The 27,828-nt window shown below is 34.4% G+C and overlaps 2 protein-coding genes across 5 annotated transcripts in view; one reads left to right on the top strand and one right to left on the bottom strand.

Moving 5' to 3' along the window:
• The window catches only part of Eip63F-1 (Ecdysone-induced protein 63F 1), a 67,296-nt gene that overhangs the window by 24,007 nt on the left and 15,461 nt on the right, over positions 1-27,828 (bottom strand). For 3 of the 4 annotated variants that reach the window (XM_070635373.1, XM_070635375.1, XM_070635372.1), the window contains 2 exons: positions 20,594-20,626; positions 20,465-20,510 (listed from right to left, as the gene is read on the bottom strand). In XM_070635373.1, the coding sequence (XP_070491474.1) occupies positions 20,465-20,510; positions 20,594-20,626 (79 nt within the window). Of the gene's footprint in view, positions 1-7,650; positions 8,237-20,464; positions 20,511-20,593; positions 20,627-27,828 lie in introns of those variants that run through there. The other variant, XM_070635374.1, reaches the window with a different exon arrangement.
• Positions 16,475-20,457, top strand: LOC139086780 (neurofilament heavy polypeptide-like). Its single transcript, XM_070635371.1, has 3 exons — positions 16,475-16,859; positions 17,713-18,012; positions 18,163-20,457. The coding sequence occupies exons 1-3, from the start codon at positions 16,829-16,831 to the stop codon at positions 19,728-19,730; spliced, it is 1,899 nt and encodes a 632-aa protein (XP_070491472.1). The 5' UTR covers positions 16,475-16,828; the 3' UTR covers positions 19,731-20,457.

Here is a 27,828-nt window from a genome sequence, read left to right as displayed (position 1 = left end):
TTTTATTTTCGCCATAAATATTTGTTGTTGGTAAAAAACTGCCTTTAATCGCAGATTTTATTTTTTATTAGCTCCGCATCGCAGGAATATATCTCACGCTCTGTAGGTCGCTATTGGATGGGACTTTCAAATTTCATATCACAATATTGCATCTCATCCTAGCATTTTGAGCATTATTTGAAATTTCTTGAATTTTGAGTTGCAGGGACGTTTACTGATGAGGGGAGGGTATGGTACAATATAACCAATCCCCGACCCCCATTATATTTTCAAAAAAATTCTTCAATTTTCATAGACTTTTTTCGTGAAAAAATTTAACTTGAGCCTAATAGGCTTTGCGATCCATTGAAAAATTTGAGAATAAATTCAAATTTATAATGAATCTTCTCCCATCTGACACATCCCTGCAGCATTTCAATGACCCAATCCTCAAATTTTATGAACTAAATGACTTTCCTTGTTTACATAATTTTAAAAACTCCAAATTTTTTGGGTTTTTTTAAAACCAGTCATTCTCATGAATAAAATTTTAAAATCAAATTATTCGAAAAAACCCAAATGCACTTTTATTTGGGTATTTGTCATTGACATCAAGTTAAACTGTTCCGAAGTGAAAACACTGCATTTTTTTAAACGCTTGAATATTTTTGTGCTCGAGTCGACTTCAAGCTCCGGATAAAAGTATTAATTTTGTCAAATGGAAGCCATCGACATACTTTCTTACTTATTTCGCTAGTCGTAAAGATCAAGTTTGGTCCAAAACCTCCCATAGGTGTCACCTGAAGTTGATTCTATTGCTGGCTTCCACTTCTTAAGTTCCAATGTCAATTACAACACTATTTCTATTAACAGCTTCCTTCCAAGAGTTCTTTAGTCTCCGTCAACATGTGAAGGCTGAATGACAACCATATGGATGCCAAATGAAGACGATTTCCATTTGTTTTTGATAAAGAACCTTCAATGAAGCCTTAAAAGCTCTGTATCGCAGCATTCTTCATTTGTGTCGCTCGGAAGGGTCTTCAAATTTTATATCTTAATCTCTATCTCACCCTAGCATCCCAAGATCATTTTCAGAAATTTTTTGAGTGGGGTTTGAGTTGAGGGACGTATTTGAGAGGGGAGGGATGGTTAACTCCCAATCCCCGACCCCCATTCTCCATTTTCATGAAAAATTCTTCAATTTTTGGGGTTTTTTCGTGAAAAAATTCCAACTTCACCCTCAATTTTTGCGATCCATTGAAGAATTTTGTCTATCTTATAACTTTATATATGAATCTTCTCCCATCTGGACACACCCCTGCAGCATCCAATACCCAATCCTCAACCCATCAACTAAATGACTCAATTCCTTGTTTACATAAACTCTTAAAAACTCTTTTTTTTTTCATTTTTTTAAAACCAGTCATTCTCATGAATAAAATTTTAAAATCAATCATTATTTGTATATCAACTAGACAATGCACTTTTATGTCATTCCTCTTTACACAATAATGATGAATAAACTGTTCCGACTGAAAACAATGCATTATGTAAATTGAATATTGTTTGTGCTAGTTGTCGGGATTTTTATATATTTTATTTCTTCTTATTTAAAATCGACAAGTTCTTTTAAAAAAAGCCAATCATTTACATTCGACGATGTATTCAACGATTCATGGCCGTGATTACAGCTCAATATCAGTTTTATTGACAAAATCTTGAAAAACTTTATGTAATAAATTATTTTTAATAAAAAATTATGTCAACATTCTTCTTTTGTCTTATTTGAAATATTATTCTATTTACGGAGGAACTGACTGTTTTCGATGGAATTTTAGCACTGACAGTTGGAAATCGATTACAGTATGTGGTGATGCAGTTATTGTGCAATCCATTTTGTTTACTGAATTGACAGGTTGGTGTGGTTATATTTAAATTTTGGAACTGAATATTTGGTAGAATTACTCATACTGAAATTAGTAATGTCGTGAGTATCCAGTGAGAATTGTGCGAATTGTAGTCATGTTGATAAAGCTTACATAAACTCTCTATGAGAAGATGTCTGATCGAAATCTATCCATTCCCATAGCTATCAAAAACCTTTAACTACATTTGCTGTCTTGTAACTCCGTATCAACGCTCTAACAACTACTATGTTCTGCCCAGGAAGTATATCGTGTCAACAACAAATCAGTGAAAGTGATTCCCATCAATTAAAGTTCTGATGTAGAAGCGCCATTATATTCCACATAAATAAACAATTTTTTCCGTCTCATTCCCAACCTTAATGGAACTATTTATCTCTTCATTCATGAAAATAACTTAATTGTTTTATTTACCACTTTAAATGAGTTTTTTAATCATATCCAATTATCTGTCTAATGTCTCTATAAATAGTGCGACATAAGTGAGTATCATCTTGATCTTTTCATACAAATTGATGGATAGAAGTAAACGTTATACGTGTTGGAGTTTGACTAATATTTATGATTGTTGATGTTTATTATCATTAAACATGGGAACTATCAGGAGACAATAAAGATTACAGTAGTTATCTGTTTCTAATTGTGGATTTATTGTTTATATTATTGTTTATCAGTAGTTTAATGAAGTCATTGATGTGGAACTGATCAAATTTGATCATATAAATGTTAATAACCCGGCAAACAATGCGGCGAATTGCATTTTTTGACGGAAAAATGTTTCAAAATCAGCTGTGTTGGTGCCGTTAAGACAACTGCATGTCTTATCGATAATGTGTCGACACGACGGTGCTCTTGTGAACAAGTTGATTAGTTAGGGTTAACATTTCTGCACCATTGAATCAGATAGAGTTTATGAGATCAGTCATCTCCTAATGCTTCCTCTACAAAGACTCTACAAGTCCAAAAAGACACTTCCACTGAGATTCGTACTACACAAAGTCCGTAAAGTTGCATAAAACTAATTTTCGAGCGTCCAAACTAGCAAATGCCCAAAAATACGCAAATGACAACCTAGCCTAACCAACCCTTACCTCCTCCTACCATTGCTACAGTTACAAAATATGTAAATATATGAAAAGCCTCAAAAAATAAACAAATAAATTCATAAATTTAAAGTTTCAAGTTCATCATTTTCTTTCCAAATCATCACCTAAATGACCCAAATAACTCAAATAAACTCAAAACAAAGTCAAAAGATGTACACAATGTATCAAATAAAACTAAAAAAGCATGAAAAGGCATTAATAATTTTCAAATTAATTAGCGACGATTAGTCTAAAGATTCACACGATTCACTAACACAATCAATTTCCGTGCCAAAAAAGTGAGTCTTTCATCATCAATTGAAGATGCTATAAATAAGTCTCGAGTATCTAAATTTAGATAGACACGGAATTTGTAACTGAAGCTGTTGAAGATTTATTTAATTTCTCATCTCAATGTCACCAATATTTTGTGCGTTTTAAATTTCATTACAGCTTTTCATTTGCCTTGAACTGACTGTAATGAAATTTTCTGTTTACTTGAGGAAAGGTTGACATGATGCTCTTGATATGTCACAGCTGTAATCACAAAAAACTTGGTGTGATGCCACACAAAGGAAATAAAGTTTGAACTTTGTAACTTAATGAGATTTTAAATTAATTTTTTTTTTGATAATCACATGCTAGTGATTGATAGTAATGTAGACGATGTAAATTATTTGAGAGACTTTTCTTGATTTTGATGGATTTTTAATTGTTTTTAAGAGAAATGGATGAAGCATGAAGATTTAATTAATTTTAATATGAGAATAATGGATGCTCTTTTTTATGTTGATGTCTTGTGCATCTGTCAGATGGATTAAATTAATTTTTATTTAGAGCAAGAAGAATGAAGAATGAAGCATGAACGCTTACAATTTACAGCATAGTTCAGAGTCTTTTTCGAGGGTGTCCCCAAACACCTTCACTCTTTGCACAGTTTTGAGGAAAATTTGGTTACAAAAAGCATAAAGCCCTCGGCACCGCAATGCTGAGTATTCTAAAAAGTATCAAAACAACCATTGCCGTCCCAAAATTGTCTGGATAAGCCCCTGTCTAGGATTATACGCCATGTCTCGTTAAGTGGTGGACAACCTCTTATTTTTTGCGGCATCACTTTTTGGTGATGGACATGCTAAACTTTATTTAAATCCACTATCTATATGTATCAGTTCTTTTCAAACTATGTTCTGCGACACACTAGCATGAAGGCACGTTGAAGCTCCTCCTAAGAACGTTTATCAAACCTAACTTTGTAGATGGCAAAAGATCACGAGGAAGTCCGAAGAAGCTGTTGACAGCGACATCATTGGATTTGGTATTAAAAATTGACAAATGGAAGCCAGTGATAGGGCCACTTCCACGCAACATCCGAGGAAGCAAGCAGACAAACTAGCACAGACCAGTAAACACTAGAATTAAAATACGTGCTCATATACAGGCACAGTCTGATCATAACTTATGTACTTTATAAATTAGCAAATAAATTCCTGAGAGGAAAAAACAACGACTGAAAAACGGCACGCACTAAATCACATGGAAATTATACGTTCCATAATTAATTGTACAATCAACTCGATTTGTTTTTCAAGATATACTCGACGAAAAAATATTTACACAGAGTTGGGAGGTATTAAATGTAGCCTTGGAATGTAGTCTTGTTAATACAGAGGAGTGAGATATCTAGGAGCGTGTGGAAAGACAATGAATGGGTTAGGGTTTGACTAGATGGAGGCAAAATCAGTTGCTGAATCAAAGATACCCTAACAGACAATGAGCAAGTTATGAGTTTATTCACTAAAGGCCACTAAAATGAGCATGCCTATTGTCATCTAAGGGTATTGCCCGTTATTGCATGTTATTGCCGTCCATAAGAAATCGGTAGGTGACCACTGGGTCGTCGTATTGCTTACAGTCAAGAGGAGTGTCAAGCAAAAACAGCCTACTAGAAAACAGCAGGTAAGATGTCATCATGGCATCTTCTCGTCTTGATCCAAACAAGACGATATAGCAGAATCCAGCAACTATACTGTACTGTTAACAGATACTAGGGATCATGAACTACAGAACTGCAGCATTGGACTACAAAGCACAACCGATAACAGTAAGTCTGCGCATCTAAAACGCAAGAAATGCAGGCATGCGTTACTTGACCGAACCTCAAACTAATACCCAACTCTGTATCCACCAACAAAAATGCAGCCAGCCTGTATAGTTTTTTTTTTAAGAATTCCGGTTCTGATAAACACAGCCACGTGACGGGCTAGTGACCTCGATACGACAAGATGTTTCGTTATTTCCATATTTTCTCTCAAAACTATTGTTTGTCCTATGTCACGTTGTATATCAAACTGATTACTCAACTGTAACACAAATTTTCACGCAGATCTGCTTACTCAATGATAATCTTATAATTATACTTAAAATGCTCATAAACAGGTACGATTTATGTAAAACTTTTGTAATTTTTTGCCTTAATTATTCACAAGATTATTTATATTCCTAAATATTCATCCACAAGTAAGGAATGAAAGAGAATTATTCATGCGATTAAATTGAGCTTCTATTTGATCATAAAAAAAACTATTTGTTTTGATTCTGTCATGGAAACAGACACAGAGGAACTTGTTTGTGTCACGTTCGAAGAGAAATTCAGCAAATTTTTTTCTTGATGGATGTCGCTTAAAATGGCAAGTTCTAGCGATTCAACAGATTTCAACATTGTTGATATCAAGAATCAAAACTGTGCAGCAACACGAGATGCTGAACGTAAAAGAAATCAAATCGTAAACAGAATTGAAAATTCATTTTATGATTCAATAAAACCTCAAATCAGAGGCACGTGAGATGCTTGAAATAGCTATAAATTTGTGAATTTTTTGTTTGGGTTAGTGATTTAATTGGGAAGGAATTCTTAGAAAATGAGAGATGCGATTATTTTGGCATATAAAGCATAGTTATGGTTTTCAAGATGATTACCGTGTCCTTAAGGGATGTATACAATCCAATTTGAGTTAAGCTAGGTTGAAATAAGTTTGAGAGATCGGTCTCCGGTGGGAATTGAACTCATGTACTCATAAAAAGAGACACAGATATCAGGTATGATATCCAACCACTCGGCTACAGGCAACCTTACTGACTCATTGACAGAATCGTCCACATATGGAACAATCACTCTACGCAGACACTTACTTACTTCCTTACTGGGATCATGCTTCGACTTGGAACCTAGGTTGCATCAAAAGGCCTTTCATCTGACTCTGTTGCTGGCTGTATCACAAAGCTTGTACAAATTCTCAGTTTTGACATCTAACCCAGACACTACAGCTAGTTAAAGCATTGCACTTGTATTTTATTACTGACAAGCGGTAGCTAGCGATTAAGCCTGCTTCAGACTATGCCAGGCAGCCGAAATGAAAGCAATTCGAATAGTCTTGATATAAATTTAACATCTGCATAATTTATCATAAAATCTCAAGTTAAAAATTAGGGTTTGGCACCAGTTTGACTCCAAAAACAGAGACTTAGTCTTAACTCGATTTAATATTAAATTCCGATTTAGTTTCATTCTCAACATTCTGCCCGAGCAGCTTCACGGAGGTCGTTTCATAACCGCCACATGATCGTGCTGATTCTAAAATAATATGGAGCTGCCCTGGTAGCACTGTGTAGTCTATTTTAGATGACAAATATTCAAATCAGTTCCATACCGCTCGGTATGCTCAGCCAAATCAAAAAACAATTTAATTTTATGGTTTCAAATCAAGTTTTTTTTTCTTCTCAACTCTCTTCTTTTTTGTTTTTCTCTACACAAGCGTTCATCAAGATATATGTTATATACCTGCATATTTGTTTGTGATAATGTAACTTGTCTCAAACCCAAGGCATCGTTTTCTCCGAAGCATTAATATTTTTACACTTTATCAAAACTCGAAAAACAGGAATGAGATTTTACAATTTTTGAATTAGTATGGTTCCATTTTGAGCATAACACGCGAAATAAGATTGTAACTGGATTTTTTGTTTTTGGTTAGAAATTCTATCCCGAGTGGCACAATGTAGGTACTGGGATGACGCATTTACGGAAAGACTTTATGATACAATAAAACCCTAACTCAGTGTTGGGCAACCTGTGTGCCGCAACACACTAGTGCGTAGTCTAAGATTTTTAAAAATGCCGCTAAAAACAAATGGTTGTCTATATGACTGCTCAAACTGCTGTCCTAATACAGAAATACCCTTACGGTACCTAAAAGCGGTATTTTTATCTGTTAGACAGCCCATTTCTACATTGAAATATCAAATTCGCCATGCACTCCTAAAATCACAAATCAGTTAATCAATCTAAAATCCGGCAATAGGACAGCAGCTCTGGCATGGTGTCGAATTTAAGCCGAATCCAGCATAGGCTTAAAATCATGTCAGCCAAGGACCGGATTATTGATCGACTACCCGACTTATGCTTAGCATTTGGTATTAGAAATTTGCAAGTGGAGTCCAGCAATAGGATCAATTTCAGGTGGCATCTGACGAAGGCCATAGATCACAATTGATCTGTGCGACCAGCAAAGTAAGCAAGTAATTGACTTGAGCTATTCAAGTCTGTTCACCCTATTTTTACGACGATAAATCCAATAAGTCATAAGTCATCAATATCTACTTACAAAATTCACCCTCAACAATGATTTCTCGCCTCCGCGACATAAGTGATCCTCTCCTCGTACTTGTCATTTTTTGATTTGTGTTTTTTGATTAAGAAAGTGTGCGTCACAGTCAATTAAAAATGCGTACAAATAATTTATTATTCAAGGTTGTTCAATTGTGTGTTATCATGTAACACGAACTAATCACTGACAATTGTTATGCTTTATGCTGAATAAAATGTAATTGAATTAATTTGATTTGTTTGGATTTTTTCAGTTTTTTAAAAAAAGCAAATTTCAATGTTTACTGTTCTTTAACTCTTTATCGCGGACTGATTAAGGCACTTGAACATTATCTAAGGTCATGATTTATCGATTTGCTACACTTTAAATTGTTTATTAATATTCAACACTTCAAAAATTTATTCAGCATGCGTGAATGTATATCCAAGTCTCTCAAAAAGAACACTCGATGTTCTCTGTCTGAATTCGCAATTAAAACTAAATAATTTTAATATCAAAAAAAGAAGAAAAAAGACGTTTGAAGATGAAACGAACAAAAAAAGAGGAAGAAAAATTCTCAATGACCATTTGTCTCTCGAGTTCGATTCACTCACTGTCAATTGACTGCTTTTTTTTATTTTTTGCTACGAAAATTGAGATTCGAAATGAAAATTAAAAATTTTTTCTTTCCCGCCTTATTGTGTTGGCAATCAGAGACGATAAGTTGAACTAATTTATCACCATTTCAAACTTAAATGAATTAATGTGATTGTTATCATCAAGTATTTTCCATCATTTGTACAGTCATAGGCGCAATGGGGTGTATTTAGGGAGGAGTGGGGGTTTTGGAGGTTAACCCCCCTCCCTTCCTCAATTTTTGGACTCACAGACTGCGCTTTTCATACAGATCGAGTGTGATCCATAGCCACCCTCAATCATAAATATTTTCCATCATTTATACAGTCATAGCTACACTTGGGTATATTCAGAGGTTTTGAGGAGCATAGGGTATAATAAAAGACTACCCATCTGACTCTGTTACTGGCTCTGTCGCCTAATTTGGATAAATTCTCTGTCCTCACTTTCAGCTGACATTCTTTCAACAAGGCAAAGAGTTTGCTTTCATCCCGAATAGCACAGCGTTGCCGTCACGTTGACGCTACGTCGAAAAAAGTGCGGCGCGACGTGCAAATGACGTAGCGGCGCCGTGAAGTCTACCTAAAGATGGATTTCGTCTTTTTTGCCGCTTTGTGCTATTCGGGCATGGTACATAAATACCAGAGATCGAAGCCGCTGACTTTTTAGTCGGCGGCGGCTAGAAATCGGCTTAGCTAAGCGAAAAAGTTGAGCCGGCTAAAAAAACGGCTTAGCTAAGTCGATTTTTTAGCCGGCTAAACTTTTTCGCTTAGCTAAGCCGATTTTTTAGCCGGCTAAACTTTTTCGCTTAGCTAAGCCGATTTTTTAGCCGACTAAAATATTCGGCTTACGTTAGCCGATCATTTTAGTCGGCTAAGACATTTAGCCGGCTTACGTTAGCCGCCGGCTAAGGCGTCACTAAATGAATGAATTAATTTCCAAATTAATTGGAAATTTATTCAAATTAATACAATAATTAATATACTAATATGATTATCTTAATTCTATACTTGCTTGTGAAGTATATAATTTCATAGAAAAATAATACAAAATGAATTTTTTACTCTTTTTTGAGTTTTTTACATGTAAACATTTAAAAAAAAATAATACTTATTATATTATAGTAGTAAGACTGCTCTAATATTTATAAATTACATTGTAACATATGAAAATCTCAAAAAATATCAAAAAAGAGTAAAAAATTCATTTTGTATTATTTTTCTATGAAATTATATACTTCACAAGCAAGTATAGAATTAAGATAATCATATTAGTATATTAATTATTGTATTAATTTGAATAAATTTCCAATTAATTTGGAAATTAATTCATTCATTTAGTGACGCCTTAGCCGGCGGCTAACGTAAGCCGGCTAAATGTCTTAGCCGACTAAAATGATCGGCTAACGTAAGCCGAATATTTTAGCCGGCTAAAAAATCGGCTTAGCTAAGCGAAAAAGTTTAGCCGGCTAAAAAATCGGCTTAGCTAAGCGAAAAAGTTTAGCCGGCTAAAAAATCGGCTTAGCTAAGCGAAAAAGTTTAGCCGGCTAAAAAATCGGCTTAGCTAAGCCGAAATATTTAGCCGGCTAAAAAATCGACTTAGCTAAGCCGTTTTTTTAGCCGGCTAGAAAAACGGCTTAGTTAAGCCGATTTTTAGCCGCCGACCTAAGTGACTTCGATCTCTGATAAATACCACTATGGTACCTAAAAGTGGTTTCTTTGCCTGATAGGGAATATTTTTTCGAGATTCTGGTCACCATTTCCATTGTGGATTCCATCCAGGGGCTGTGTAGTGAACTTGGGAAGTTAACACTTCTTCTCCCTCAATTTTTAGACCAACCTTCATACTTTGTTCGTAAAGATCAATTGTGATCCAAGACCTTCCTCAGGTGACGCCTAATGCAGCCAGCCTAATGCAGCTATTGCTAACTTCCGTTTGCCAGGAGTTCTTTGGACGTCCAAGTCAATTTTTGGACAGAATTCCTTAATTTGCTAGGGTTTGATGAGACAAAAGCCATCTCTTCCCCTTCTGCTTAACGTGCAGACAGAGAAACCAGGTGACAAAACCTAATGACAGAGTCAGATGAAGCTTAAGCTCCACATTGAACCATAGTTAAAGTAAGTAAGTCTCTCCCACATTAATGTTTGAGTTTACCCCTGCTCCCCCACTCCCTAACTACCTCCCTGTAAAGTCATACATGACTTATTCTTTTGTACTTGTACTTGGTGTGTCTTACTTTATGTTTATTTTATGCCTGTTGTTGACTTTTCACTTTGTTGTTCCTTTTATTTTTTGTGCAAATATTTTCTCTTTAATTTACTATGACATGCATGTTGTAGACGTCAATTTTAAAGCACACATTTTAATTATCTTATCATGATAAGACGACTTACGTTAGTAAGACTTGATATTGCCTTTATGATAATAAATTATCATAGTTGATGTCTATGACAATGTCAAATGATATTATCAGTTATTGTTGAATTGAGAATTGGAGTAATTAGATGCAAGGATAAAGAGGGCTTAGACAGAGTGGTACAAGGAGGTCACCAATGGCTACTAGGGTACTACAACGTCCCTAATGCAGCCAAGAAATGTCAAAGTGACGGGAAAGTGTTCTTATGGGATTGTGTAAGCAGCACACTCACCAGCAGGTATCTAGCATGCTTTCACGTTAAAGAAAGACCACTACGGTACCTGCATGCGGTCTGTTTGCCTGTTAGGAGCCGACTTTATATCGTAACCGAGATCGAGATCGAGAATTAGAAGCCTTGGTCTTGTTCTCTAAAGCCCTTACTGCCAAGGTGGTGGTACGACCCCCAAAAAACCAACTGCTATGACCCCACATTAGCTAACTCCCTATCTAACAGCTTCAAACTCCAAAATAACTTTCATTCAATTCACTTAACTACAACCCCATATCATAAACATTAATAACAATTTCAAGTCTATTGAATCTTAATTCGTCACAGCATCAACTGAGGCATAAAATCTCAAAATTCATTTATGAACAATTGAATGAGTTTGAGACGAAAAATTAATCAAATATTTTATAGCTCGACAAATTAAAGAATCGATAAGTGAGTGCAATGAGTCATCACTTTGTTAACTGCTCAGAGAGCATTGAAAAGTAAACAACAAATTACATTCATATTGCGTTTTACATTGTGATGGGTTTTGTCATTGTAGCTGCAATTGTGTTTGGTGATGAACAGTGTAGTGTGTGGCTCGGGTTTGATGTTTGTAAGAACGATCAAATGGAAGCTGTCTTGACTTTTATGGCATATTGCAGTTAGTGCTAATCAAACAGCTTTAAAGGAGCCTTAAACAGACTCCCTCGTGACGGAGGAGCCTTAAACAACCTCCTTTAGACGGAGTCGTCTCCATATGTGCTGCTCGGGTTGAGTTCTATGACTTTGCTAAACAACCCTACTCAGCAAGGGCGTCCCAAGTTCCGCAAAATCTTCAAACGTCAATTTCTAACTTTTACTTAATTTGTTTATTAAGTTTCATTGCTCTTTAGATCACGTAAATTTGGCACTTTTTCAAGAGCACAGGTATTGATAAATGTATGAAGGACGCTTTGCGGCAGTTATCTAAATTAATCCCTTGACTATTTATTTTTAATGATAATTCACGAATTATTATTTAATGTGGGGTCTGAGTAATGAGTTCAGACTTTATCTTAAGCTGCAGAACTTATAAATAAATATACGCAAATGTGACGATAAAAGTGATAAAGACAGTGATAAGATCTGCAAATTTTTAATTGACGTACGGACATAAAATTTGAATCTTTATCAGAAGAATTTTGGTTATCTGCAAAAATATTTGAAGGCATTTTTAAGGTTTACAAAGAAATATTTAGTCAAAAAGGTGAGTTGATGAATCTTGAGAATAGTTATCATTGGGGAAGTAAGTTATGATATCACAAAATCTAGGTTTCGGCGAATTTTCCTGATTTTTTGCTATATTGGAAGGCACATGATGTAGAAATGGTCGGAAATCCAGCTACAGGTCAGCGTGAATCTGCTCTAAACCATATTAATTGAAATCAAGTCTCAAACCAGAGTATAGTCGCCCTTGGGCTGGATTTTCTGCCGTTTCTATACCGCATGCCTTCCAAAATACCAAAATAGTAAACAATCTATGTTTTGTCAATAATCCAGCCCCAGGGTAACTGTACTCTGGTCTGAAACCGGATATCAGTGAATCTGGTTTGGGACAGAGTCACTTTGGTCTATGCCATGATTTTTGGCTATATCTACGCAATGTATTCGCATGTATCACGTGTGAATATCTTGATTTCTTATAAATTTCAAATAATGCTCAATCTAGGGTCTGATCCTTCATTCCAACGTTTCTTCATGCCATCTAAACATTCTTTAATCTAATTAATATTCATGTTCCTACACGTGACCATTATTAAGAACTTTTCTTAAAGAACAACAAAAGTCTTCTAAGAAAATAAAAATTAATTCCTTTTAATGTTTCCCTTCGCAACTTTACACGAGTCTAAAGCTTTTGTCACTGCTGTTTGCATGCCTTCATATAATAAATAGCAGCATTAGTCATAGAATATAATTTTCTACTGACTCAATCAACACAATCTTTAATTGCAAGTTATAAGCACAAGTGAGCAATATCAACATTTCATGCGTACGCTTGGGAAAGTCTCTGAACTGAATAAATTATTAATAATTTTTGTTTTGATGAAAATTAAGAAGTTTTACCTGCGATAAAGTTGAAACGGGAAGTCATTTGGATAAATTGAACTCGTGATTTCAACTTTTGCGAGAATTATTATTGTTTATTATGCTGAACATTCTCAATACACGTGAATAAACTTGGAATAAACTAAGAAGAAAGTAGACTTGATTTAGTTGTGTAGAATAAGGTGTATCGCTGAACTACTTTAAAAATGTTTTGATCTAATATAAGAACTTTCAGAAATTGCGTAAAGCTAAAGTTACTTTTAGGTAGACCAAAGAGCTCATGAGATTACTATGTGAGCAACGATGCAAAAGGAATTAGAAACTGGCAGAAGATATCTTAAGTCTGATCCAGCTTTCGACTAACTCTAAATGCGGCAATGGGCCTTCGTGTGCCTTCAACAAGAAGTAAGTAAGTCCCTGCTTCCCACTCTCTTTACAAGCCAGTGGTGTACAACCTTTTATTTCTCGCGGTATACCACAGAAACCACACACGGCGTACGGCAAATAGCATAGCATTCCCAAGAATTTTTGTCGCGGCACACAGATTTCCCATCACTGATCTAAGCGTTTTCCTTTATATAGTATGAACAACATTGTGGCTCACAATTTCAAAACCATCTGGAATTATTGAGTTCCTTAGACATTTTGTAGACAATATGTATTCCTCTTGAAGTGGATATGAATGTGCATACGTGATTGACTGAAGTGCCTTGTAGACAAGATTCAATGAACTTTTTATCAGAATTAAAGATCTAAAATTCATTCAAACCTCCTTAAAGCTCAAAACAAAATTTATTCATTCATTTTTAAATGGACACTTGACGATTCCTAGTCATCACTTGACATGAGAAAGCTTCTAGATTGCAGAATGTCCTCAATCAATGAATTTCACGACAAAAATTTCATTCTTTATTTAACGTCGTCATTTTTAGACCTAATAAAATTAGTCACTTTCAAAAATAGAGCATGACAAATGTCAATGGCCATAGAAAATTAAATCATGCTCTCCAAAATCTAGTCCTGAATGATTCTCCTGATTAAGTGTTGATATTCAAAGCATGATAAAATTGAATTAAGCTCATAAGAAGGATTTAGGGTGGATTGCAATTGAAAAGTAAAATCGCTTACAATGTTCGCTATTCAAACTTCAACTTATAAATCCCATAAATCTCTATTAAAGCCATAAATCAAGTATTATAAAAGTAAAGCTTGAAAGTAATGCGAAAATAATAAGAAAATCCTTTCGTGATTAGCCACCTACATAAATACATACATGAGATGAAAACCGTTCAAATTGTAAGGGGGCTATTCATTTATTGGGTAACGCCACCATTCCACATCCGTTACCACTTTTCAATGTCTTATTGTAGGTCCAAGTGGGAATGATGAATTAGAGAAAAAGTTGGGAGTGATGGGAATGGTGAAAGTGGTGGATTTGGTGGGAATGTTGGCTGGTAGGAATAGTGTAAATGGTGGGAGTGGTAGGTATGGAGGAAATGGTAGAAATAGAAGGAGTGGTAGGAATGGTGAACGTGGTGGGAATTGTAAGAGTGGTGGAATGGTGGGAGTACATAGTAGGAATGGTGGAAATGGTAGGAATGGTGAGAGTGGTGGGAAAGATTGATTTTTTTCTTCTCCAAGTTCTTCCCTAATTGAACAAAATTCTTCAAATTGGTAGAGTTTTGACACAAATGAGTTTATTCATTCATCATCACATCATTCACAATCACTCACCAAAAAAAGGGAAGCATGCAAATTACCTTTCCATTCATAAATCATTTGTAAACACTGTGCATGGATAAAATTTTGCTGTATTTGCTTTAATTTCCATTTCATTTAAAATTAAATTTTTCATACCCCCAATTTTTTGTTATAAACTAAAGTTTAATGTGATACGACGTTGAGACAAAACCCGATTTGCATTGCAAATGAGCATACAATGGTAATGTAATACAAAGTCATTTCTGTAATCTTATTTTAAAGCTTTTTGGATCAATAAAGTTCAGACTTTTGAATTAAAATGGATTAAATGTTAAGCTATCCACAAATTTTGTTTGTTTATTGCATATTTGTGGTATTGTCGTTCCTAGATTTCGAATTTCAAACTCACAAAGTCCTGCCAACTCTGTCCAACTACGCCGCAAACTCTGTAACCATGAACCTTAATCAATATTAAACTGTAAAACTTTCCACAAAGGAAAATAAACTTTTATGATTGTTGATTACATAACCGGCTGCACAAAAGATGAATGAAAAGTTTAATGCAATTGCAAACAGCTTTAAAAGTTTTGTAAATTATGCAGCAGCACGTTTTATTCAAGAAATTACATTCACCTTGAAATTAAAATTAAATTTATTCCTCGGTGCTGATTTAATTTTTGTGATAAGGAAAGTAGTGATTGCATTGAGGAATAGAGTTTAGGGAAATGTAGATTTGGAAGTAACAGTTACAATATTTATTGATTTCCGAGCGACACTAATGAAGAAGGATCTGGAACAACTCTGAGTTGAGTTAAAGTCGAGTCAATACGGAGCTAACTTCAAGTCAAGTCTACTATGATACTGACTACATTTAGCCATGTCTTGACTTAATAACCATTTTATATTATATTTTATTTCCAAGAACTCATATTTATTATGCCATATTCGCATGTTTTCGTCTACGAATCTAAATCAATAAAATTTTACAATTCACGTTCTTGATAATCCATAAACAGTCATGAATATATTTTGCCATTTTGCTAAGAAGAACATTCAGCCACGAGAAAAACATTATAAAATCAATAATGTAGAAAAAACACGAAAGTTTTTTCTATGCCCGGTCACTAAACCTACAGATTGCAAAATAAAGTTTTTATGTTGACATAGGGGTAAAGGCATAGTGGAAAGTAATACATCTTGAGGCATATTTTGATGACTTGACATTCAAAATTGTGTAAAAAGTTTCAATTTTTTGTCAAGTATGAACATTTTTGGCTTGAATTAATTTTGTTAGGATTTGCAGAAATTGTGAAACATGACGAAGATTTAGATTGAAGTTCTGTTTCATGTACATTGAAGTTGAAGTTAGCTTCGAGTAGATTCGACATGAATCTGAATTTGCACACGTCACACAGCTAGCCCATCACTGACCTAACTCCCAATCCCCCTTTTAGGGGAAAATAAGTATCTTCAATCCGCTTGAGTTTTTCGAGTCCCCTTTAATTCCTTATTCAAACCGAGAATCCCCTATCTTAGTACTTAACTTAATGATTCGCATTTCCAGTATAGACATACCTCTAGAACAACTTTCCCAACTACTGTACACAGTAACTCATTTTAAACATTATTTCAACATATAAAGCCAATCTAAAAATTTAATGTACCTTCTCATGTTCCTCTATATGGTTAAAAGTTTTTTCAATATTCATTACTACGAGTTGCAGCAAGGCTAGGCGATATTTATAAATATTATTTTTAGTACGAAGGCGATGAAAAAGTTTACAAACAAAATACTGTAGCTTGATAATGGCAAATACTAAGAAAATTATATTTTGTGATACAATTAAAGGGAACTGACTATGATTGTGCAGCTTTAAGTCATCATGTATTAGCTCATCATGTCCATAGATCATTACAATAAATCCCCATGTCAAGGTTACACATCTTATTGACGAATTATTGTCTACAGCATGTAAATAATACATTTTCATACAAATACACAGTAACGGAATCTATCTTATCGTAACAAGGCACAATCACTTTTTTGTCAGACCGATATACTTAAGTGTTAGGAATTTATATTATGACAGTTTAATTTTGCCGTGCATTCCGTGTAGAAGAACATAATAAAATACTGTCGAACGATGGTGAAAATTGATGCAAATTTTAACCATCGTAAGTCCAATTTGGAAGTGCTTGACATTAAAGATCATATTAAGATTGTTGTACAGATGTACTGTGTATCTATTGTGTCTTGTAAATCTTATCAGGAACATTGTTGTTGGATTATTTTTGGCACATTACAAGTCTGTGTCATGAAAAGATTATGTACCTAAGAAGTGCTGATAAGAAGTGCTGTGAAACAATTTTGGAATTTTAAAGATAATAAGCTGATTGTTTATTGATTGGGATTAGCTAGAAATGAGTTAATGGATTAAAAAATGAGTGCAAGGGGGAGGGGTGAGGGGAACTGCATGGGGATTGTTTTATGATGTAATCTGTTTCCCAGTCTTCCTTTGTTCCTTAATAAATGGACGATTTTCTAGCAAATAGAATAATCAATCTACAAACCCACAGCTTCAGCCAAACCCTCAGGATGTATCCCTAAATAGTCGCACTGGGAAATGACTCCTGCCCTCCAAAAATTACGATTTATACTTCGTATCATAATTGTTGACCAAAATGGAAGTACTTCCGTTACATAATTGCCGAATTTTCCCGTTTCTCCCTAACAAATTGAAGAATTCTATTATTGATAAAGAGAAGGGGTCTACCCCTAACATGCTCGATACGCCTCTGCAGCTATGTATGTCGCTTTTCAACTCCAGTCCCCCATTTCTTGGCTACACTCTTCATCTATGTCACTCTTCAATTCCAAGCAACCATTCCTTGGCTACCCTCTGCATCTTAGTCGATCTTCAATTGTAGGCCCCATTCCTTGACACCAGTAATTAAAAATGCGTCTAACATCTCTATCTAACAGAATATAACCACATAAACTGACTTCCAACTTCTTTCTAATCCTCAGCATCTCAAAATTCCCAAGAAGTTCTCTCCACAATATTCCTCTCAATCGGAGCATTAACACTAGTCATCAGTTTAATTCTTGGGATTAAATGGAAGCGCTTTCGATACCGTATGACCTTTCAAAACACCCCGGGTGAGAATTTAATAACGATTCGACGACACTCAACCACAACGACAATTAGGGAGAATTGCACCGAGGGAAGATACCGTCATGCAACAACGGAAGAACTGATAACAAATGACAATGAAATTCAACCGACATTAAGAAATACAACAGCATACAATGTCAAATTAGAAAGTTGTAAGTATCAATACATAAGAGGATGGAATCTTATCAAAATTACATGCTTTATCGCGGGTAGTAGTAAACATTTTATTGGTACCATAAAAGTGTGTCAAATGCCTTTATTATCGAATGTGTTTACTGATAATTATTATTTTTTATTATTAGCTGACCGGGAAAGCATATTTCGTTGGCCATTTAAGAATAAAATGAAGGTATCCAGTAGTAATTTTATAATTGATGAGAATCGAGTGCTGGATATTGATGATGAGTCTGTACATCGAAGGGAAAGAGATTCTATGCTGGCTGAGAAGAATGAGAGGCTAAGAAGGAGCATCTATGAACGACTGAACTCAACAACCAGCATGCCTGACTTGGTTAATGACTCACAAGCAGGAACTTATCAGCAAAAAGCTGATGAATCGTTTCTGGTCATTCAGAAAGGTGTTGAGTCAGAATTGGATGAAAGTGCTCACTATCAAGTCGTTGATGAGATCCATGACACAAAAATTGTTGAAACTGTTCCAGTTAGAATTAAGGAAAGTCCAGTTAGTGCTCCTACTTTTGAATTGTGTGTTAAGCCAAAGGAATCACACGAAAAAATCACCAAAACTGGCAATGAAAATGAAACTATTCAGAATTCAACTCCTCCAAAGCCTCCTGTACGTCGACGATCAAAAGCTAGTGACCTTACACCTCCAAAGGATAAAAAGGAGGTTCAAGAAATTCAAAACATTCCTCCACCTGTCAAACCTAGAAAGAGGATTTCACACCTAACTGTCAAAATTGATGAATCCAGAAGGCAGAATGAAGGTTTGGCTACAAATGAAGCTACATTGCCAAAGAAGCATGAAGCTACGATCAATAAAGAAGCTGGACTGTCAAAGGAGCTTGAAGGTTTGATCAATAATGAAGCTACACTGCCAAGAGAACATGAAACTTCGGTCAATAATGAAGCTACAACACCAAAGGAGCAAGAAGCTTTGATACCCGACATAGTCGATTCCAATCAAGCCTTAGAAACTATCTTATCTCCACCAATAGAATATAAAGATACATCCCTAAATGCAAACTCAGTGTCTTCTGAACAAACTAAAGCTTTATCGCCTATAATCAGCACAGAAACCTTGACTTTTGAAGAAGATTCATCCTCAATGATTACTATAGAAATTTCTAAGCATGAACAAGATTCTTCTATGGCTAAAGATGCTGTAGATTCGACAGAAATCCTTATGGATACTCCTGTCTACACAGTTGATCCTGTTCATGCATATGATCCAGTTTTCCCTGCTGATCCAGATCCACCAACCGAAAATCAAGGTTCTTCCTTACCACAAGAGTCAAATTCAACTACAACTAAATATCCAGCACCAAGAGAACCACCTTCATACATTCAAAGTCAAACAATATTCCAAGATGAAGTATTATCCATAAAATCAGAAATAGCAACACCAAAGTCAATCCTAAAAACCCAAAAGGACACATCACAACAACCAAAGAGCACTGTACAATTTATGAATGTCCCAGATAGTTCCTCAGAAGATGATGATGATCATCTTTATGAGGATAACAATGATATATGGAGTAAAATTGAAATGCATAGAAATCAGCTAATGATGAATCATGAGTTCAACAGAGTTTATATATCTAGTAGATCTGGTGATAGTCCTCCGCCATTGCCAAAAACCCCACCACCTACTGCTGATATTCAGGAGAGGAATTTTGTGTTTGCTTAGATAAGAGAACTCAGTTTGGAGTGAAATTATTAAAGTAGATTTAAAATAGAATAGTGAGATTGTAATAATTCACCTTAAGTAATATAGCTTTGAATGGTAAGGAAGGACTTTAATTTTGTACAGAAACTACAGGAGTTTACAGGTTTGACATGACTAGTAGTATGTCTATTTCTAAGAGCAGATAATAAAAAAGGCTAACCCGAGTGTCACAATGGAGCAAATCGCATTTCTTGCCATAAAAATGACCCTAGATCAACCGCCAAATTATCATCAGGACAACTTCGTGTCTTCCTGTTAATACAGCAACATAGCGGTGCCGTAGCAAACACTTTGTGCTCGGATAATGTTGAATGATGCATTTTGACGTCTCCAGAATTAGACACACAGGTCCAAGCACTATAATGCAATTACTAGAGCACCACTACGTTATTACGTGGATAGCAAGACGGAACGGTGTCCTGGCAGCAAAGTGAATGATGTTTTCGACTGCTTGACATATTATTACTAGTTCTAAGGACGACTAAGGACATAAAATAGCGATAGTCTCTAACCAGGCATATTAAAACCTGTCTAAATTGACTTTAAATGACAGTAATTAGCATATAGAATCCCAATCGATGCCCCAATATTACCAAATTATCTTAAACACTATGAAATACTAGATTTTAAGTTGCAACAATAGAGAATTTTTAAATAAACTTTATTAGATATTTTTATACAAATTTAACACTCACCTTTCAACTCTTCTTCTGTGTAATTTGTAGGTTTATGCTGCAAGCTCTACACGATTTCCCATTGAACGAGAAAGAAAATAGAAAATATCGTCAGTTACTATAAATATTCATCAATAAACACTAAATTACCTTTCTTCTGCCCATTATCGTCTGTCCTAAGACCTGAAAAGACAGTCAGAAAAAGATGAAAAGGGAATTAATTGATGGGAACCAAAATAATCGCCAGATGTTCCACATTTATTGTGAAATTAATGACCATGTCAGGTATTCAATATTTTCACACAAAAATATTATTTTATCGATTAAATAAGAAAATATTGTCAATAAAGACAGTCCTCAAAATGGACATAAAGAAGTAAAAATTCGTCGCAGTCACGATGGAACATGCTGAACATCTTTACGATTTTCCACTCAAAAATGTTTACGATTTGCTAAAGGAAATATAAATTTTAAATTCAATGAACGGCATAAAGCAATACAAAATGTGTCGTCCAATTAAAATCAAATGCAGTCAAGCTTGTAACTTGAATTTGCAGTCGTAATGAATTAAGACATTTTTGAGCACATCTCTAATTTCCATGACAGTGAAAAAGATAATTTTATTAAAAAAAATTGAAACAAATTTTCATTTTCCTACACACAATTTTGTTTATTGGGATAGATTAAGGGAGTTTGTAGCTTTAGTATTGCAAATCCTGAACAGCATGTCATGTGCGCTAGGACATCGCTGTGCAGCCGAACGTTACCGTTAACGGTAAGACGCAGAGTTGCTCTGAAGGCACCGTGACACAAGTTTCGACCCATTTTTAATACAAAAAATGCTGTTTGCCGCATTGTGCAGCTCAAAAACATGGTCGAAGGTCAAAAGACCAATGCCGAGTTTCGAACTTGGTTAATCAATCAAAAATCTTGCCCCAGGCCTGCGTAACTCTGACTAGGTAATGGGTTAGGTTTAAATCTGGCATCATGGCACAGTCACACCGGCCTGTAGCTGGATTTTATTCGATCCGAGCTCGAATTCGACTTGAGCCGACTTGATTCCATATAAAAATCAATCCAACTTCGAGCATACCGACTGTGTGCTATTCGACCATACCACCAACCCACTTCAACTCACTCTACCCACCTCAACGTCACACAACATCCAAACAACCCCCAACTTTCATCTCTTTCATGTTATTCCACTCTTTTCACACAAAATCTAATCATTTATGTGCTGATGATGTAGCGGATAAATATTAATGTATACATTGAGTTTGTTTTCATTGGCAAAGAGACATGCATCTTATTCGTATAAATACTTTAAGAAAATCACATGTTTCATACTGCTGTTAAGTGTAAACAAAACAGCTACAGGAGAATATTTTTCATTCTCAAAAATTGTTGATGGGTTTTCAAGGGTACGGAAAATACTTTTTTATTTGGATTAAACTAAATAAAACAAAAAAGAAATGTTTCGTGCTGCACGCGGTTTTTGTTTGTATACAATAATTATTATTTCTATAATTTTTGAAGCTATTTCATTCATTTTTTGATGTTTTGTGTAAGCAGTTGAGGCTGTGTAGCGAACCGAGGGGTCGAACACTGTGTAAGAGCACTACAGCCGGTTGGAGATTTATGACCCAAGCTTAAAAGCTCGACTCAAGCTCGGTCAAAGCTCGACCTACGCACGGTCAAAGCTCTTCGTACGCTCGTTCAAAGCTCGGTCAGAGCTCGACTCAGGCTCGATCAAAGCTCGAACCAAGCTTGGACTAAGCTCGACATATGCTCGGTCAAAGCTTGAACCACGCTCGGCTAAATCTTGATCCAAGCTCTACATAAGCTCAGTCTTAGCTCGACATAATCTCAGTCTTAGCTCGACATAAGCTCGGTAATAGTTGGATTCCGATTCAGATTGTATTTTGCTACCATACCGGACTTAAACCACCAATAAATCCATCTAAATCTCCCTAAACAACTCAAAATATACCCAATTATAATTAATAGTCTACAGTCTAGCTGCTTAAATTTAATAATTAGTCTCAAATTTCAACAGACATTTTAATTTTTTTCCTATTAAGATGCTTCCGAAATCGATATTAATTTCTTGTTAATGACTCCAATTAATATTATGTTGTAAGACTTCAAATATTTAATTAACAAACTTAAATGATGGATGGATGATCCAATTAATAAAAATCAAGATGTTCTGATAAGGTAATTGACCGATATTAATTTACCATGCAATTCTTTTTTGAGGCAAGGTCGTACCCGGGAGAGGCATTTTTAGGAAAATTATGGTTTGTGGGTGCTGGGTGGGAGTTTATTGAGTATGGAATAGGCTTGGTGATGAGTACAAATTGTTTATCTTAATCGATTGCGTTACTAAGTGACAGTTTGGAAGCATTTGGCACATAATGTGTCTCAGTTGCTAGGTATACCCATAAGATACAGGATACATCAGCATTTAACCCGTACTAATGATCCTACAGTGTGGAAAGCTCAAGTAGAGCTTGTAAATGGTTCGAATCCTACTATAAAGCTGCTCTTGAAGGTGTAAAGAGTGAGATACATGCAGCAGATTAGTAATCGCAGATCCTAATAATTGGTTGCAGAGCTTGCAAGCGGATCCCACTATAAACTGTAGGTCTAAAGGGTGTGGTACAACAGATTTAAAATCGCAGTGCCTCCAGCTCATAAGGCTGGGCCCTTCAGTCATTATATATCCAATATGCCATAATGAACTTGACCCAATACATCATCTCAACTGTTCAATTTCAATTCCTTTTAAGTAGCTCATAACATTGCAGCTTCATAAATAACTTTCATTCATATCTCATCAGCCAATTCACTTTTATTATGAAAACATGAGTAAAATTGTCCTTTTGAACTGATGATGAATGATTCTTTCAATGCTTCTCATTTGATCCTTTTGGTATACGTGCATACTCATCATGTAGCTTCTGCTTATTATAAAATCGATGACTCTTATTTTCATATTTATACATATTCTGGTTCAATGATAAAATAGAGAATATTTTTGCTAGCATTCATAGGAGCATGTATGAATAACGACTTATGGACAGGGTTGTTGTGAGAAAAGTTGTGGGATTTTTAGTGGAAATTGTCCGAAAGTTATGAAAATTTAATGGAATTTTCCGAATACTGCAAAATTTATTGCCAACGTTTTACATTACAATTCTACATCCGGATTTCTGCTATGCTTCTGTAAATTGCCATTAATGTTTGTGTAAGCACGACCTGAGGGACATTGACATTTCATGGTAGTCGACCGAATCCCAACCCTTGATCAGTGGTGGGCAACCTGGATGCCGCGGCATGCAAATGACATAAGCTGTATGCGAAACTGTCATTACGGTGATTTCAGAGCATTTTCACTTAATTTTACCAGTTTTTTTAGCAATACGGCTACGTAGTGATGCCACAGTGACTATATAAAGTCTTTCTCTCGGAAATTTTCAAAAGAATGACAATATTTAGAAGAAAATTCTAAAAAAAAATATCAAATCTGATCTAAAACCCAAAAAAACAAATGCACAAATAATCTCCCACATTATGGGTTATTGAATGACTCTTAAACCTTCCCAAAAGACAAGACAACAGAGATTTGTTTAGAAAATGTTCATTGTCAAGATCCACACAGACATTTTCATATTTGATTGATGCTTGACTTCCCTCAAATCTTACTCAAAATCTCAAAGAACAAGCCTGGTCGAGTGGAATAACATTTTCGTACAAATATGAAGGAATAAGACATATATCCCCGACTCTGTGATGAAAATAAAAAGTAAAACAACATTATTTGTCTGTTTATTTTTAAACAAATTATTTTTTTCGCCCGCAAAGGCGAAGAAGAAGGCAAATGAAATGTGTTAATGATGAATATTTATTCATATTCTGTTCTAAATATATATCACTTCGCAATTGCATATCTATCGACTTTCCACTATGGGGCAAAATGAAAAAAAAGGGACATTCACTTTGTTTTTTGGACTTTTTAGAATCAAGACTTGAGGGTATTTTTTTCTTATAGTACATATAGCAATAGACTTGCATGCAAAATTTCAGCTCATTTGGTGCTGTTTAATCGGTTCTGGAGCTGGTTGAAGTTGAAAAATGGTAAAAAAATGGTTTTTTTCACTTCTTGTTTGACTTGAAAAGTTTCATATTTAATTAAAAGATATTGAAAAACGGTTTTTGGTTCCTAATTGTACTATATAAGAGCTTTAATTTGACATAGGACAAGGTTTATATATACTGGGTTTTAGTGGCAGGACTTGAGAAAATGTATGAAAATACCAGTAAAAAAAGCTTCAAGCGTCCGGAAAATATGCTAGTTCTCAAAAGTTTCTCATATAGACCTATTTTTTCATAAAGTACTTACTTTCTACTTTTCAAAACTGAAAAAATATTCAAAATCGGTTGGTACGAACAAAAGTTATTGCATTTTTAGTTTTGGACGAATTTTTTTCTCAAAACTAATATTTCTGAGATGAATTTGGAAGATATCATTTGGAAAAAGTTTTTTAATGTTTTTTAATGTATTTAGTCATTTTAAGAAGACCTGTGAAGAAATTTTTTGAAAAAATTCAAAATTCTCTGAGTTAGAGGTACATATGCTATTTGACGACTTGACCCTTTTTCTCATCACTAAATCGGCTATAACTTTTACATGCTAAAATATTTTTTAGTTTTGTTTTCTGTTTCTTGTAGCTTATTGTAATAACTTTCCAACAATATATAATACATAATAGTTGGAAGTAGTCTTGGTCATGAAAACGGACCCTGTTTGTAACTGACCCTTTTCAAAGAAATTTTCAAAAAGGTCATTTCAAAAACTAACACTTAGAAATTAAATAATGTAATTTTTTTGTGTTTTTTAGGTCAACATATGATAGTTTTGAATCTCAAAACTCAAAAAATCTCATTTTGTAAACTTGCTGCAACTTTAGGGGCCTTCACAGGTAATACTCAGGTAGTGTCTCAATTCTCAGATATGAAACTTTTTTATTGACTTTTTTTGATTGATATTCAACATTTACACTTATTTTGTGCAAAATATATCAATTTTAAAAAGTTTGGGTCGAAAAAACGTGATTTTTGACTATTTTGTTAAAAACAGGCTAAGGTAGGCCACATTTAAGGCAATCCAGTAGCCACTATGATTAAGTTCTATACATGTTTTATACATATTTATAAAGGTAATAGTAGCACCTAGTAACAACAGAAAACAGAATGCAAAAATATTAAAAAAGTGGAGTGGCCAAAAAAGTGCTCAGGAGGGCAACCAGCATAGGCAAAAACAAAAAAATTCAAAGTTTTAATGAAATTCTTGAAGTTTTTTTAATAAAAAATATTTTTTTGTCATAATAATTCAAATTATTGCATTTTTTGTCAAAATTAACGTAAAATTTTGAATTTTTGTGTTTTTGCCTATGCTGGTTGCCCTCCTGAGCACTTTTTTGGCCACTCAAATGACTATAACTTTTTTTAGCACCAATATTTTTGAATTCTGTTTTCTGTTGTTACTAGGTGCTACTATTACCTTTATAAATATGTATAAAACATGTATAGAACTTAATCATAGTGGCTACTGGATTGCCTTAAATGTGGCCTACCTTAGCCTGTTTTTAACAAAATAGAAAAATCACGTTTTTTTCGACCCAAACTTTTTAAAATTGATATATTTTGCACAAAATAAGTGTAAATGTTGAATATCAATCAAAAAAAGTCAATAAAAAAGTTTCATATCTGAGAATTGAGACACTACCTGAGTATTACCTGTGAAGGCCCCTAAAGTTGCAGCAAGTTTACAAAATGAGATTTTTTGAGTTTTGAGATTCAAAACTATCATTTGCCTAAAAAACACAAAAAAATTACATTATTTAATTTCTAAGTGTTAGTTTTTGAAATGACCTTTTTGAAAATTTCTTTGAAAAGGGTCAGTTACAAACAGGGTCCGTTTTCATGACCAAGACTACTTCCAACTATTATGTATTATATATTGTTGGAAAGTTATTACAATAAGCTACAAGAAACAGAAAACAAAACTAAAAAATATTTTAGCATGTAAAAGTTATAGCCGATTTAGTGATGAGAAAAAGGGTCAAGTCGTCAAATAGCATATGTACCTCTAACTCAGAGAATTTTGAATTTTTTCAAAAATTTCTTCACAGGTCTTCTTAAAATGACTAAATACATTAAAAAACAAAAAAACTTTTTCCAAATGATATCTTCCAAATTCATCTCAGAAATATTAGAGAAAAAAATTCGTCCAAAACTAAAAATGCAATAACTGAGACCAACCGATGAATAATTTTGAAAAGTAGAAAGTAAGTACTTTATGAAAAAATAGGTCTATATGAAAACTTTTGAGAACTAGCATATTTTCCGGACGCTTGAAGCTTTTTTTACTGGTATTTTCATACATTTTCTCAAGTCCTGCCACTAAAACCCAGTATAAAAACCTTGTTTGTCAAATTAAAGCTCTTATATAGTACAATTAGGAACCAAAAACCGTTTTTCAATATCTTTTAATTAAATATGAAACTTTTCAAGTCAAACAAGAAGTGAAGAAGAATTTTTTTACCATTTTTCAACTGAAATGTGTTAATGATGAATATTTATTCATATTCTGTTCTAAATATATATCACTTCGCAATTGCATATCTATCGACTTTCTTCGCCACATTCACTCATCTCATCTACTCATTTCGCTCTGCAAGATGAAAAGTATTACTATTAAATTAATATTATTATTGATTGATCTACATCGTGCTCTATACGTCACATGAATAAGCGATTCTCTCTCTTTTTTATCTTGTTTTTCTTTCTTCTCGCTCAACTCACACGCGCACTACTTGTGTTTTTTGAGGATTTTCACTTTCATCAGCTGTCTATGTTAATTTTACTTCTTTTTTCCTCTTCTTCCTACATTGTAGCTTCTTTGTCATTCTTAAAATTCAAATTTTTATTGTGTGACTAGCAAGCATGCTCGCATGTTTACTGATAAGGAATGATACACTGTGGACGGTCAATTATTTGTCCTTGCATTTGCAACTATGATAATGTAAATACTCATCAAAATAAACAGGAAAATTCCGATCAAAAAATAGATTGATGATGATTGAATTTATATTGTCTGTAAATATCTGTCAGATGACATTTTTTTAATTAAATTTGCACATGTTCGGGTATATTTTTGGTATATTCTAATTTGTTGTAAATGAAGCTTGTTTTAATTGAAAGAGACCGAAGCTAAGGCTTGCCTGTATCGCGAGATGTTAGTCACAAGATTTGTCGAGATCGAGACTTCAAAAAATTGGCTTGTAGTCTCAGTCTCGGGCTCGGTCTCAAAAATTCAT

Source organism: Chironomus tepperi, unplaced genomic scaffold (genome assembly GCF_022539635.2).
Source record: "Chironomus tepperi strain 1889 unplaced genomic scaffold, CSIRO-AGI_Ctep_v1 contig_89, whole genome shotgun sequence".
Taxonomy (NCBI): domain Eukaryota; kingdom Metazoa; phylum Arthropoda; class Insecta; order Diptera; family Chironomidae; genus Chironomus; species Chironomus tepperi.
Note: the sequence above shows the minus strand (reverse complement) of the source record. Positions and strands in the feature narration are given on the sequence as shown.

Excerpts from the sequence above, each read along its gene's own strand:
- LOC139086780 (XM_070635371.1), top strand. The coding sequence starts at position 16,829 with ATGGTGAAAATTGATGCAAATTTTAACCATC. Across the intron at positions 16,860-17,712 it reads TGATGCAAATTTTAACCATC|CATCTCAAAATTCCCAAGAA; the intron begins GTAAGTCCAATT and ends TCTAATCCTCAG. Across the intron at positions 18,013-18,162 it reads CAATGTCAAATTAGAAAGTT|CTGACCGGGAAAGCATATTT; the intron begins GTAAGTATCAAT and ends TTTTATTATTAG.